Source organism: Phoxinus phoxinus (assembly GCF_949152265.1).
Source record: "Phoxinus phoxinus genome assembly, chromosome: 3".
NCBI lineage: Eukaryota > Metazoa > Chordata > Actinopteri > Cypriniformes > Leuciscidae > Phoxinus > Phoxinus phoxinus.
The window spans coordinates 8,510,280-8,525,135 of record NC_136878.1 but is presented as its reverse complement, the minus strand read 5'-3'; the positions used below and the strand labels follow the sequence as shown (position 1 = coordinate 8,525,135).

Sequence of the window (14,856 nt, the reverse complement as noted above, 5' to 3'; positions counted from 1 at the left end):
GTTAATAACAAGGCTTGAGAGCAAGATAAATTATAATACCACATAAAACCAAATAGAAATTATAATCAAAATGTAACTTTTTTCTTTATCTTATTAATCTCATATTATTCAATATAAATCGTAACTGTCACATGAGGCGAAATCCAAAATTAAAACATTTTCTGTTGATAATAATACATTTTGTGTCCTTTTTATAAATATCAATTTATATAGCAAAATGTCAAAATGAGACTGAGTTTGATATAAAGAAAGGGAGTTCTAAAACCATCTTTGATTCAACATTTTTATACAGATTGCTGTACTTATGGATTATTACTTACACTTATATACACTAAGTCAGGGTTTTTTTTTACTTTTTGATGTCAAGGACCCTCATTATGTAATGACCCCCTTTCCGAAACACCCTTCCTCGTGAGAAAATATGAACGTGATTAGTAGGATATTTGTATGCATAAAAAACATAGACGATAAAAACGTTAAAAATGAGAGAAAGAGCACAGAAGGCTGGTAAGCATGAAATGGTAAAAAAATAAGATAATAGATAAGATAAATAATTGATTGTGTTCATACTGTCGTTGTGTTACGGCCAAAACAAATGAAAATATTATCTGTAAAATATATACTTTGCTTCAGATTGGTAGTGCTGCCTTCTTTTTTTCTGACTGTAAACCTCAAACATTTCAGTTTTTTTTATTCGTAGCCTATCAATAGTCTTTGAATTAAATATAATTTTCTGTCTGATTATTTATAAATTATATGTATTTTAAAATATATCAACGAGATACATGTATAATAAAAATATATTTTAAACTTTTTGTGATCGCTTTATTTAGAAGTTCTTCTTTGTATATTTAAAGGGCTAGAAAACGACTGAGTGATGATTCTGTATGTACAGTTCGAGTGTTATCTGCAATAAAGTGCTTGCTTTTTGTACGTTATCGACACCACTGTACGCCAATCGCCCATGGTACTGTCAAAACAATAAGGTGGGATTTACACTTTGACAGGCAGTCCAAGTGAGCCAACGAGAATGGGGATGTGGTATTTACTAGCATAACGGACAGGTCGCGGTCCAATTGGAGAAGCGAATTTATGACTGACATGTCAAACGTCCAATCACAAGATGTTCCTAAGACAGTGACGTTCCAGAGCTATGAGCCATTCACACGACGTTCTCATGCCTCTGAACGGGTCAGAAGGCGGGACCTGACAACATACGGGTGGGAAAAAATAACGCAGCTCTGGGTGATGGTGAAGATGGCGGATGGGGATAGTGGGAGTGAGCGCGGTGGAAGCAGCGGCGGCGGTGGTGGTAGCGGCGGAGGAGGAGGTGGAGGTGGTAGTAGTAGTGGTGGTGGAGGAGGGGGTGGAGGCAGCGGATTCCAGCCTTTCCAGAGGGATCAAGAGACCCAGGAGCTGGCATCCAAACGCCTTGACATCCAAAACAAGCGCTTCTACCTGGACGTGAAGCAGAACTCGAAGGGCAGGTTCATCAAGATCGCTGAGGTCGGCGCTGGTGGCTCCAAAAGTCGCTTGACACTTTCCATGTCAGTCGCGGCGGAGTTTCGGGACTACCTGGGGGATTTCATTGAGCACTACGCCCAGCTCGGACCCAGCACCCCGGAGCAGATCGCCCAGTCCTCCAGCGGCGAGGACGGCGGGCCTAGGCGGGCCTTGAAGAGCGAGTTCCTAGTGAGGGAGAATCGCAAATACTACCTCGATTTGAAGGAGAACCAGCGGGGGAGGTTCCTCCGTATCCGTCAGACCGTTAACCGCGGGCCTGGTGGTTTTGGCGGCGGAGGAGGTGTGCCCGGGGGTGGCATGCAATCCGGGCAAACCATTGCCCTTCCTGCTCAGGGTCTCATCGAGTTCCGCGACGCCCTGGCCAAGCTGATCGACGACTACGGCGGGGATGATGAGGAGCTGCTCGGCGGCAGCGGCGGCGCCGGAGGTTACGGGGAGCTTCCCGAGGGCACGTCAATCACGGTGGACTCCAAGCGGTTCTTCTTTGACGTGGGCTCCAACAAGTACGGGGTGTTTCTGCGGGTGAGCGAGGTGAAGCCCAGTTACAGAAACTCTATCACGATACCCTTCAAAGCGTGGAGCAAGTTCGGGGGAGCGTTCAGCCGCTACGCCGAGGAGATGAAGGAGATCCAGGAGCGACACCGAGATAAAGTGTACGAGCGGAGAGGAGGAGAGGAGTCGGAGGGCGACGACATCGATGACGACTGACAGTGACCCGGACGGGTGTGTTCCCTTGCTGGGGCAACAACCTCACACTGAGCGAGAAACCACTCGCTGGAGTGGAAAGAATTACCGTGCATGAAACGAAGAACATTAAAGCTCTATGGCGAATAAAAGATGTTTGACTGAGAAACACTGTCATGTATATGTAAGAGAATCCTGTTTAAAGCAGTATAGACGATGTTTGGCTAGATAAATCGATATTTCAGCTGGCTGCTCTATAGGTCTTGTCATTTTGAAAGTTCTCCCTTTTACAAAAAGACCCCCCCCCCCCCCCCCCCCCCACCCAGAGACTGAGTTAACAATAGAGGACGTTTAGTGTTAGTGTATCCAGATATGATAAGTATCTCTACTATAGGTGTTTTTGGTGTTGTACCATATGATGGAGAGCAAACCAGCATCATCTGAATGACGTGGTGTGAATCTAATAGTTAGCTCATTCGGAAAGTGTTCTCTGCAAATGTGTGTGTGTGTGTGTGTATATATATATAATAAGACTCAAACAGTGTAAAATTTGGAGACCGTTAAAGAGTTCAACTTGTGGGCACACAATACAGTTCAAGCAACAATGTACAAACAGTTCAAATGGTGCTATAAAACCATGCTCCGCCAACCTGCTCTGACTATTGAGGTTCACGCGGGCTGGTGAGTTTTATTTTGTTTTCCTCCTGTTTCTTGTCAGGGTAGAGCAAATCACTCTGATTGTATGTACTCAAATTGGAAGTGCATTAGTGCTGATGCCACTAAATTTACTAATGATATGGGCTTGATTTGGCTCTTTTAAAGGGAATGAAACTGTAAGCCTGGTATAGGCTTAACATCAGGTCATGACAAATTAGAAGTTTTTAAATTGAATATCGGGAGAGCTTCGGTGACAAAACTGGAAAGGAAATCAAATGTCGAACAACACCCATCTGGGTTAAATAGATTTATTTTTAAAAAAGACAATATACAGAAATATATATATATATACAGAAATATATTTATACATAGACATATAGAATCAATTATAAATGCTTCCTGAACAAGCTATTTAAACAAATAAAACTCGGATGCAATTATATATAGGGGGATATTTCTTACTGGTTTTCCATACATTTCCTATAGTCCTTATGGTTGGAAGAGCATATAAAAAAATTGTATACAAACTAGACTTGACGATGTTCTCTGTTTAGTTTGTATTCCTTTTTTCAACAACCCAAATGACAAAATAACACTCTTTTTTCTTTTCTTATATCATTCTCTTCCTCCGTGTATTAAGTTGTTTTTAGGTGTTACATTTCTGAGTCTTACTGCAACTTGTCAGCTTCTCTTCCAGATCTGTCAAAATGTGTGTGCCTGTTTATGACTTCCCTCTGTTATCCTGTTTTTCTTTCTTACTGCTGTGTGTGGGTGTTATACATTTTTAATTTCAACGAGAGAGAAAGAAGTGATGTTCGATTTTCAGGCCTTCTTTAACCACACAAATTAGCCATACACACCATCTGGGAGCCATAGTGATTTTTATTATTATTACTAATTTCAATATCCATATAAGTTTTGACCTCATTCTTGTCTGTACTGTGTTATGTGATAAAGGCAGCTGTTCAGTCAAGTGTGTACTGCTGTAATTCTCCACAAACTTCCTTTGAACAATAAAAATTATCTTTGCTGAGAACATGAGTGTTCGTGTTTCCTCTTGATTTAATGTTTCATTCTTTCACAATCCTTGAAAGCTGAATTTTGATAAACAAGAAAGTTTTTTTTCTGCACCACAAACATCACCAACTGGAATTGCAAAAATATTTTAAATTATTTTTAAACCTATCCCAGTTTAATCAAAATAAAATAAAATGCAGTAGATCATAATCATCCATCCAGGTGTCTGCAAACTCCCAAAACAATCATATTTATACTTTACAAAATGTAAGTCTTTTCTTTTGTAATGTTTACCTGTATTTCCTATATTCATGCATTTTAGCTGAACTAGTCTTGCTATTTCACATTATAATTTCTATGAATGTATTGATGAGAACGTGCCCTAAAAAGCTGAATTCATGCATACTGAGGTCTGGTTGTAACAGGACTGCTCTTTCACAGAGACTTGCTCTTATCTGTGTGAAACAGAATCTCGCAAACTCTCCGTTTGTTCCACTTCACAGATTCAGTTTGGCCTCAAGGACATTGCAAGCAATTTCTGCTGGTGCAGTTGAAGACAACCCTGAAACCGCCTCTCATTAGTGGTGTTGTTGGCTAAGGCAAGAATCGCTAATAGGCCTACTATTTCTCATACGTAGAGATTTGAACATCCTGCATTGTTTGTCTTATAAATGTTACTTTAAATCATGTTGAGGAGAGCTGTGCCATGACAATAAAATGGGCAACTTTTCGGACTTAAAATGATCGTTCAAAAAGGTGTATTCTGTCATTAATTACTCACCCTCATGTCGTTTCAAACACGTAAGACTTTCGTTCATCTTCGCAACACAAATGAAGATCTTTTTGATGAAATCTGAGAGCTTTCTCTCCCGTCTACGCAACAGACACTTCAAAAAGTTCATAAAGAGATAATAAAACTAATCTATATATGAATTGAGCGGTTTAGTTCGAATATTCTGAAGAGACTCGATCACTTTATATCATGAACAGATTTAATTTAGGCTTTTATCCACATATAAACATGGATCAGCGAACATAAACAGACGCTCAGCCGAAACTGCTTGACGCTCGAGAATAAACCTCATTGGTTCTTGCACGTCAAGCAAAAACGTGACAAGTTGGGTGCTCGACAAAAGGAAATAATAAAAAAACAGAACAGATTGGCACACTAAGGCTCCGAAAATGCACACATTTAATAGTGGACTTTCACACAGATAACGTTTAGAGCATGCAGGCTGTTCGTCAGACAATTAAAAACGTCAAGCAAACATGCTTTACCACAACTGTGTGAGTTGATGAATGTTTATAGGCTATGTGAATAAAAGCACACATTCAATCTGTTCATCATAAATCTATTGTGTTTCTTCAGACAATATGGACTAAACTGCTCAATTCACATGGATTAGTTTTACGATCTCTTTATGACATTTTTGAAGCGTCAAAGTGGTTGTTGCGTAGCTGTCGATAGAGGGGCAGAAATAGCTCAGATTTCATCAAAAAGATCTTCAAAGTCCACAGAAAAATAACAAAGTCCACAGAAAATTGTGTCATCATTTACTATCCTTAATGTCGTTTCAAACCTGTATGACTTTCTTTTTTCTGCGAATCATAAAATACAATATTTTGAAGATTGTTGGTAACTGTCGGTCGGTTCCCATTTACTTCCATTGTATTTTTTTGTCCATATAATGGAAGTCAACCGAAATTATTTGGTTACCAACATATCTTTTAAGTTCCACAGTCATCCGGGTTTGGAACAACATAAGGGTGAGTAAACCTCAATGGTTTAGCAACCACTTGTTTTCTTTTCTATTTGCCATACATTTACATATGTGTTCTTGACACTTTCAGAAGTGTTTATATCATAAATGTTGAGTTTACCAGATTAGTTAGTGCCATGAAGAAAATCAGAGAGCAAGTTACAGACACTGCCTCTGTGGATTTCAGTTCCTATGGGAATGGATTGAAACTGGAAAGCAAGTCGAATGTTGCAACACTCTGTGCAGAAGAGGAAAACTTTGGAATTTATTAGCAGTTTTTTTATTTTTTATGAAATGTGGTCATTTTGGCTACAAAAAAGAATGCATTCTAGAAAAAGATATTCAAGAAAAAAGTTGTAATTTAACCATACATTTATAATAGTAAATTGCCCAGTCATGTGCACAAGGCTTGTTCAGAATTGCACAGAATATCAGAACTGTTATGAAGAATTTCATAACTCACTACATAATCAATGCTTCATATAGTCAACTGGCAAGAAGAATATATTTAACATATCATGCTTTTTAGGAACAAGAAACTTAGCTCCTAGTCCTGCTCAAACACACCTCACATGAAGTTTGAAGTAATCCTGATGCCTTCATTAGCTGGTTGTGCATGTGTTTAGTTAAAGTTGGAGCTAAACTTTGTGAAACTGAGTTTCTTCAAATACCCCATTAATCTCACATGCAATTGTTAAATAAAGGCTATAATAAAGACAAAACACAGAAAGATGAAGTTAAACAGAACTCTTGAATTAGTGCAAAAAAAAACTTTCTTTGAGAACTTGACTTTCTAAAGAACATCTAAATGGAATGCATGTAATTGGATACATCCTCATTCTTCTTGATGTTATGTATCATAAAAACAGTAAAAGACTGTAAAAATGCAACTGTAAAAACCTGTTAATTGGTTAACAAGTACGTTCACTATTCAGTGAAAAAGAGGAAATCTGTTTCTGTTAACATCATTGCAGATTGTCTGCATAATGACAAACAGCTATCCCTCCTCAATCCCACAACGTCCTATTGCATCAATACTGAGATAAACCCAGTGACCCTCATCTGACGTGGTTACACACACACACACACACACACACGTCCTAAGCTTCACCGATGACAGTTCAAGGGTATACCATTGGCACGCCTGGCAGAGCGTCCGTGATTTAGGAGATTATTTCACATCCTCTGCCATTCTGAGATGGATGAGGACAAGATGCAAACTGCTGTCAGCCAGACTGTCGTTCATTCAGATTGTGCTGAGAGCTTCATGAACAGTCACTCTCAATCCACTAATCCTGGCAGATATCCATTCACCTTGCCGTGTTTGTATGCCAGGCAGAGCAGACGTGGTTACTACTGGTTTCACTTCCTTGTCTGCACAGTTTCACCACTGAATAAACAGCAATGTTCTCTAAAATATGTGTGCACTTAAAAATTGGACACGATGTGTATTGTGTTGCATAATGGCTCGATTCAAATAGCTGAATAAATAATACATTTTAATGTAATAATATTACGCTAATACATTTTAATGTTTGATTTTACATTTTATATTTCGCAAACACATTTACATAAAGCAACTTACATAAAAATAGGCCTATTTACAAATGTATATTTATACTAGTGCAAACACAGTACAAATTGTGCACATCTGCAACTAAGTCTTCTGCTTACTTATGTGTGTTACTTTATTGTTTTAGATTATTTTATTTCAATCCTTATTTCTATATATTCTTGTTAAATATGTACTAGGCTACGTGCCCCACAGCCGATGTTATTTTTGAATTAGAATTAATTTTTTATACTTATTTACTTTTTATATTTATAATAGCCCAGCACCCTGAATGGATGGCCATACCTATAAGAGATTTATCTCAAGAGTTAACAATACTCACAGTACCGCCATGTTTCAAGGACATTTTAAGGACATTTTTGTTTGTATACTGTCTGTCGTGACCAACATGGAGCATTTCTTTAACTGCAAGTCCTTGTAATGTGTATAAGTTATGTAGGATAAAAGTGTCTGTCAAAATGACTACTGTACACATTGTCAGAACAAGAGCATGGATGGAGATTTGGAAGCAAGTAATACACCAGTGATGAGGAGGAGCTTACGCAGGAGGGCATCAGAGAGATGTGACTCATGGCAGAGAAGCTCTTCTGTGTACTGCAGGGTTTCCAGGGCTATATTTAGCTTTTGTGTTGCCATGTTCTGATATATGTGGCGAAACAAGCTAAAGCGCATATCCTTGACTTCAAATTTTGCCATACCATTTGTCCAATTTTTGAGATTTGTGTAAGTGCAGATGATAAGCTTTTTCACTTTCTCATTGTCATTCATGCATAACACAATGACACTAGAAAATATATGTTTATTTGGTAGTAAAACACAATAGAGTACAATATCAGTTGAACACCATAAAGCTTATCTATCAATGTACTCAATTTTAAAATATGCATTTTTGCATTACATTTGGATAAACTATTTAGTAAATGCATAATACAGATTTCGTCAAAGAAACATTTCAGCAAGGTCATAATCAGTCAGTTCATTTGTGATTTCTGGTTCTTTTTTTCGTTTTGCCTCATGGAGTTCATCAATATAAAAATATAATCATCTCTCTCTCTCTCTCTCTCTCTCTCTCTCTCAAAAACAACAAATAATAAAAAAAGAAATACATTAAAATATAGCCTATACAATTCAAAGTCAACAAAAGGGTCAACAGAAGGGTAAGTTTGCACAGCGAGCTGATTATTTATCAAGTTATTTCACATTTACCAAGCTTTCACACTATATGGTTAATAAAGACATGAATATGTATGACATATGTGCAGATCATTACTAGAAAAACGCACATCAACAACTAGTGCAAAGCACGTGAGTAATAAAAGTCGTCCTAAAATACATGCTGATTTTCTTTGTCATACGAGTCTGCAGTTTAACCCCTTCACCACAAGTGGTCGCTCTTGATTGAGTTTTTACTGACTCCTTTTGAGTACCAAATTACAATTACATACTATGAACTATCATGTCTAGTGTGTGTGTGAGACTTATACGGTTATTTTATCATCCAGTAGTCCCTCCCATTTCTCTATGTAAGGAAGCTGCAACTATAGCCTACTAAGTGCATGAAGTAAATGCATCATCTGGGTAGCCTAACTGAAGAACTATAGGCTACCTGTTGTGTTTTTATAGGTAAGAATGCAATTGATTTTACACTTAAAACTGCATGTCATTAACATTTCACGTCAAAAAGGCAAACATGCAAAGAAATGGACAAAATACCCCTGCCAAAACAAAAAGTGACAAAACAGGGAAATTTGCTCTCTCCGATTTCCTCATCATCAGGGTCCTTTTGTTCGTGAACACTTAAAAGCCGTAATCTTCATGGTTTTCCTGAAAAATAGTGAGAGATTCCCTTTAGGTTTTTTTTATTCTCTTTTTTAACCCCACATGTAGCCTATCATATTTGATACGCAAATGTCTACGGCCTCTAAATGATCAACATGATCAAAACTTTGTAGAAAAAATCTTCTGATTGATAATTTATACTATTTTAGAGAGTAAAATGCCTTTTGCTGTGAAATCTTTACTGATTTTTATCAAATAGGCTAAATGTAAGAATACACTTTATAGTCATATTTCAAGATGGACACTGCAACATTATGGACTGAAGCAACATTATGCAATCACAAAACTAATTTTGTTTTTGAGAACATGCAATACTTTTTTCTAATTCTTTCATGATTATCAAAAATGTGCGTATCACATACATCAGGGTTTTAAGGGTACACGTTTTGCCTTCACAATAAAACTACAGAGCTTTAATCATAAAACTAAGCATTTAAATATTATTAAATAAACATTTAATTACATATACTAGTACAATATTACTTTTAAATGAATTATTACTTAATTAAATGAACATTTCATTATAAAGCCATTGATTTACGTTACAAGCTATCAGAATTTCCAACATGATCTCATGAAAGTGCGTATCTATACCACGAATGATATTTCTGGTGCCATTTATACGCCAAAAATGTTTTTTTGCTACGCACTGAAAACGCTTGTTTAGAATTGGGTTGGGTGGGGAGTGCGTGCGTGCGTATTACACACCATAAAGTGCGTATCATATGCACGCGAAAACTGCTATATGCACGCTAAAGTAGTTTTGGCGTATAAATGGCACGAGAAATAACATTCGTGGTAGATACGCACTTTCATCTTACTTTTTGGCCATACAATATCAGCAACAAACATCAATTTGCATATTTTTGCTCAGCTTGGGCCTCTGAATAAAAATGTGATGGTTTTTTTCTCCTCGTCTAGTATGAGCTCCCTCACTATTTCATAAAAAGTCATAAAAGCCTGATACTCAACAAAAAAATAATCAAAAAAACATGCAAAAAACAAGCAAACTTTGTCTAAAGGTTCAATAAACTGTTCCATTTAGATTTTTTTGGACTATTACTTCACATGTCAGGCTTTACAGGGATACAGTCAGCATAAAAAGCAATGCAAGGGGGATTCTATATACCGGTATGTACTAAAGCTCACTATTTCAAGGGCTTGTTTACATACAGTATGCTCAAAAGTGTGTTAAATTAAAGTCAGTCAATATATTTATAGTAGGCCTATATGTTACCAACTTAAACTGAAACTAAATACAGTGATGAAGTGAATAGTGATGATGAAGGGAATAAAGGTGAAGCCTACACATGTAAGAATAGTTACCTTTTGTGGCGGCACGCTGATTTAGTGGAAAGCACTGTTGCCTCACAGAAAGAAGGTCCATGGTTCGAGTCCAGGCTGACAAAGGAAACCCTCTGAGTTGTCATTTTGAGTTTGTATGGGGTACAATAACGCTCTAATGATGTTTGTGTTAAAACTTTTTTATCGATTTTAAATTGCGTCATTTTAAATGGTTTAATCGTCACTTTATTTTCATTGGATTTAAAAAACAGGTACATGCTGGGTTGAGCCACTGACTTCAAGCTCCGCCAGTCTGTACTTCCCGCCTCACCCCATTGAAATAAGAACGTGTCATTTAAGGTTTCTTCCGTGACCTTCTGTTCTGAGGATAATTCCTGTGTATGTGAGAGCAAGCAGACTTTGTTAGAAATTTCAGATCTTAACAAATCCAAAATTAGATAATAAAAGCACAAGAAACTATTTGACACCATGTCTAACAATATTTCAGAAAGAACTTTAGCAATTCCTTTAATTCAGTGTCTGAGATCTTACCTCAAATTTGACGTCTTTACCATCAGTAAATGGTAAAATGGCCTTATCTCCCAACTCAAAACAAAACGCCATGCATTTCCTGGTTTCATACAAAATTTCATACACATTGACTGAAAAAGAAAAAGACAAATCATAAATATATTAAGTCACTATGGAAACACTTTCATTAAAAAGCAACAGTTTGTAATAACTTTCACTGATAACATCCACATAAATTACACTTCACAGTAAATAATATAACAAGCTAAATTGTAAAAATTGTACATAAATATTTCTTCCCATCCCATCAAGGCAACATTTATCATTTTTATTTAGTTTAACTTAATGTACTAAAATAACTAAACCTGAAAACCTAAAATCTAAATGAATAAAAAACTATATTGACATGTTTAAAGAATATAAGTTTACCAAAAATGTATAGGCTATATTCATGTGTAGGCTATATATATATATATATATATATATATATATATATATATATATATATATATATATATATATATATATATATATATATTGGGAAGAGCAGATACTCAGTCTTTACCTATGCCTCCAGTCTGCAGATTCTTCGTGACCAGCTGATGATGAGATGGACTTGGCTTGCGCCTGACCTCGACGCACACACACTTTTCATCGCTGATACACAGTCGCGCTGGTGTAACTTTGCTGATTTTCATTTTGGATAGCTTCTTTCTGGACACTGATAAACAAACACCATAGACAAACAGGTAATAACAGCTGAAGACCAAAAAGGAAAGTTACTCAATTTAAAAAAAGATTCCCAGATCCATGTTGGCGCTTCTTCCCTTCAGTTCAGCCCACTCATTTTCTATAGGGTTCAGGCCAGGGACTGGGATGGCTATTGCAGATGCTTGGTTTTGTGCTCAGTGACCCATTTTTGTTTTGATTTTGATATTTGTTTTTGGATCACTGTCCTGTTGGAAGATCCAAACATGGCCCGTTATAAGATTTCTAGCCCCGGCTGTTAGGTTTCGATTTTTTATGTGTTGGTATTTGATCCAATCCATGATGCCATGTATCTGAACAAGATGTCCAGGACCTCTGGCAGAAAATTAGGCCCACAGCAGTAAAGATACAGCAGAGTATTTCATTTTACACATGGGGTACTTTTTTATCCCTGTGTGCACCAAACCCATCTTAAGTGTTTGCTGCCGGAAAAACTTTTTTTTTTTCATCTGACCATAGAACCCGTCCCGTTTGAAGTTCCAGTCGTGTCAGGTACTTTTCAAACGTTCTATGGTCAGATGAAAAAAAAAATGTTTTGTCAGCAAACACTTAAGATGGGTTTGGTGCACACAGGGATAAAAAGTAGCCTAGGCTACATGTGTAAAATGAAATACTCTGCTGTATCTTTAATGCTGTGGGCCTAATTTTTGTATTTTTTCGATATAATATCAAAAGGATTAACAATGAAGATTTCTTTTTTACAGCCATCTTTGATCATATTTACCAAGGGGGCAAATAATTCTGACCAGCACATGCGTCAGTTTCACTAAACGGCCGGCCCAGCGCTCGCTGGCGCGGACATTTAAGAAGGGGTTGATATTTGCTTCAAGTGATAGGCTTGGTGAGTAAAATTACATTTGTATTATCTTTCTGTATTTTGTATAATTTTCTTTAGATTTTCTGTCTGAAAGTGACGAAAAAGACATTTAGCCTAACTCCAGCTCACCATCGGTGTCGCCAAACTGCTCCGTCTCCAAAAAGTTCGTACGCATGGGTCAGAGTTCGCGTGCAGGTGCGCAAATTTTCCCTTCAAGTTTGTTTTTATAAATCACAACTTATGCGTCGGAAGTGGCGTACGCCTCTTTCAGGGCCTGGTTTGTGCGTACGCAACGGTTATAAATGAGGCCCCTGATATCAAAGATACGCGAAGTTCAACTTGTATGAAGTTCAATGGCCTTTGGAATATTTTGCATATATATTTTTTGTATAGGCCTATATTTTATAGTTTTCACTTGATTCTATATAGGCTAATTGTATTGATTGGTTTGTTAAATACACACACTATTGCTGTGTTATTACTGTATTGTGTAGCGAACGCAACGTTTCTCGAGGGAACGCAAAGGCATTTAGCCTACACCCTTTGGTGACACTTTACTTGAAGGGGTGTGCATAAGACTGACATGACACCTTCATAATCATGGCATGACACATGTCATGAATTTTATGTCATGCGCCTACATGAGGTTTTATGCATGTTTATGACAACTGTCATTAAGTGTCATTCGCTCAATTATGACATTTTTAATGCAAATATGAGATTGTTTGAGGTGTCTTTGTCATGACAACTTGACATAAACCAATACATCATAACCTGTCAGTGTCTTTGTCATGACAGATTAATGATCAAACTTAAGAAACTACTTAGCTTTATGAATTGAATTTGTCATTAAAATGACTTTTTAATGACAAATTCAATTTGTACCACTGTAGTTGAGGTAAAAAAAAAACATTTATGACACAGTTATAATGGCCTCGTGACAGCCAATGTCAAAACCAACCACATGACAGTTTAATGTAATGTTAACCCATAAAGCTAAGTGGTTTCTTAAGTTTGATATCATGTTTATGACATATTTATGACAATGTATGTTGTCTTGGTATTGTCAAGTTGTTATGACACTGACAGGTTATGATGTTTTGGTTTTATGTCAAGTTGTCATGACAAAGACACTGACAGGTTATGATGTTTTGGTTTATGTCAAGTTGTCATAACAAAATTATGTCATAATTGAGTGAATAACACTTAGGCCGAATGGCAGTTGTCATAAACATGCATAAAACCTCCTTCATATTCATGACATGAGTCATGTCATGATTATGAAGGTGTCATGTCAGTCTTATGCACACCCCTTCAAATAAAGTGTTACCAATTTTTCTCCTATCTCGTTCCCCCCCCCCCCCCCCCCCCTCACAATTTCCCTTTAGTGGCTCAGTATGCTATAGCTCGTATTATAAACAGATCAAACGGAAACAGAAGGTAATAATGACTGAAGTGTGTTTGACTGTGATTTAATTGCCTATAGCCTATGTAAAAAAAAAAAAAAAAAAAAAATGTTATGACAACCTGCTTCTTACATCTATTTTGCAGCAGTCTTTAAAATGATAAAAATGCGTGCATTTACCTCAGCTGGTTTTCGGATGTTCTCGTCCTCGCGGTTCTGGACCAAATGAGCGACTGCAGATAACAGTGATGTCGTGAGCACTTATATATTGCAGAACTGTGTTTGAAATCCAGCACGTTTGACGCCCCCTCATTACCGCATGCACGCTGCTTTAACCTGTCTCCTAACTGGGTCTGTTGTGGGAAAAATGTTAAGAATGGAATGGAACGCCCCCGGACCCTTGCAACATTACAGGAAGGAGTTACAACCTCCCACAGTAATAGAAAATCTATTTAACGAACTACAACTTGTCTCAATTGCATCACCGCCAACTTGTCTCAATTGCATCACCGTTCATGAAACATTTTTGATGTTGATATAATAAATGTATGAAATGGACACTTCCTGTTGCAGCTTGAGCTGTAAAGTTTTACTGTCTGTGACCAAAGTGACACGATGATGAAATTTGCCTGCTTAATTTATTTTAAAGAATTCAATGGGGTTTTTATGTGTTGCTTAAGAGCTTGGATGACAATTTATGAGCCTTTAGTTTACGTTCAAGATTCCAAACAGAGAACTAACAAGTGAGAGACAATAAGCAGGGCTCTAAACAGGGCAGAAGGAACAGGCAAACTATTTAAAACAGCCGGGAAGCTGCAGTAATACAGATTAGTCGGAGATTGGTGGGAAACAGACTACAATCAAGTCAAGAGTCAAGAGTTCTTTATTGTCATTCCACAACACTGTAGTACGAAATTACGTGCAAAGTTCACAGCTTAAGAATATAGCACAAAAAAAGATCAAAAACACTATAGAAAAACTAAATATTAATAAATAT

The 14,856-nt window shown here is 37.2% G+C and overlaps 2 protein-coding genes across 2 annotated transcripts; one reads left to right on the top strand and one right to left on the bottom strand.

The window, feature by feature from the left end:
• Positions 1-1,044: 1,044 nt before the first annotated feature.
• Positions 1,045-3,906, top strand: purba (purine-rich element binding protein Ba). Its single transcript, XM_079607493.1, has one exon. The coding sequence runs from the start codon at positions 1,093-1,095 to the stop codon at positions 2,230-2,232; it is 1,140 nt and encodes a 379-aa protein (XP_079463619.1). The 5' UTR covers positions 1,045-1,092; the 3' UTR covers positions 2,233-3,906.
• A 4,089-nt stretch (positions 3,907-7,995) lies between these two features.
• LOC306995695 (uncharacterized protein) lies at positions 7,996-14,219 on the bottom strand. Its single transcript, XM_079607497.1, has 5 exons — positions 14,040-14,219; positions 11,435-11,590; positions 10,891-11,000; positions 10,381-10,733; positions 7,996-9,039 (listed from the first exon to the last, which is right to left on the bottom strand). The coding sequence occupies exons 2-5, from the start codon at positions 11,565-11,567 to the stop codon at positions 8,988-8,990; spliced, it is 648 nt and encodes a 215-aa protein (XP_079463623.1). The 5' UTR covers positions 11,568-11,590; positions 14,040-14,219; the 3' UTR covers positions 7,996-8,987.
• Positions 14,220-14,856: the final 637 nt, after the last annotated feature.

What these genes read in the sequence shown, in the direction of transcription:
- purba (XM_079607493.1), top strand. Translation starts at nt 1,093, where the DNA reads ATGACTGACATGTCAAACGTCCAATCACAAGATGTTCCTAAGACAGTG.
- LOC306995695 (XM_079607497.1), bottom strand. Translation starts at nt 11,567, where the DNA reads ATGAAAATCAGCAAAGTTACACCAGCGCGACTGTGTATCAGCGATGAA. An exon ending in TCTGCAGACTGGAGGCATAG is followed by an intron (nt 11,001 to 11,434) that starts GTAAAGACTGAG and finishes TTTCTTTTTCAG; the next exon opens with TCAATGTGTATGAAATTTTG. An exon ending in GTAAAGACGTCAAATTTGAG is followed by an intron (nt 10,734 to 10,890) that starts GTAAGATCTCAG and finishes TCACATACACAG; the next exon opens with GAATTATCCTCAGAACAGAA.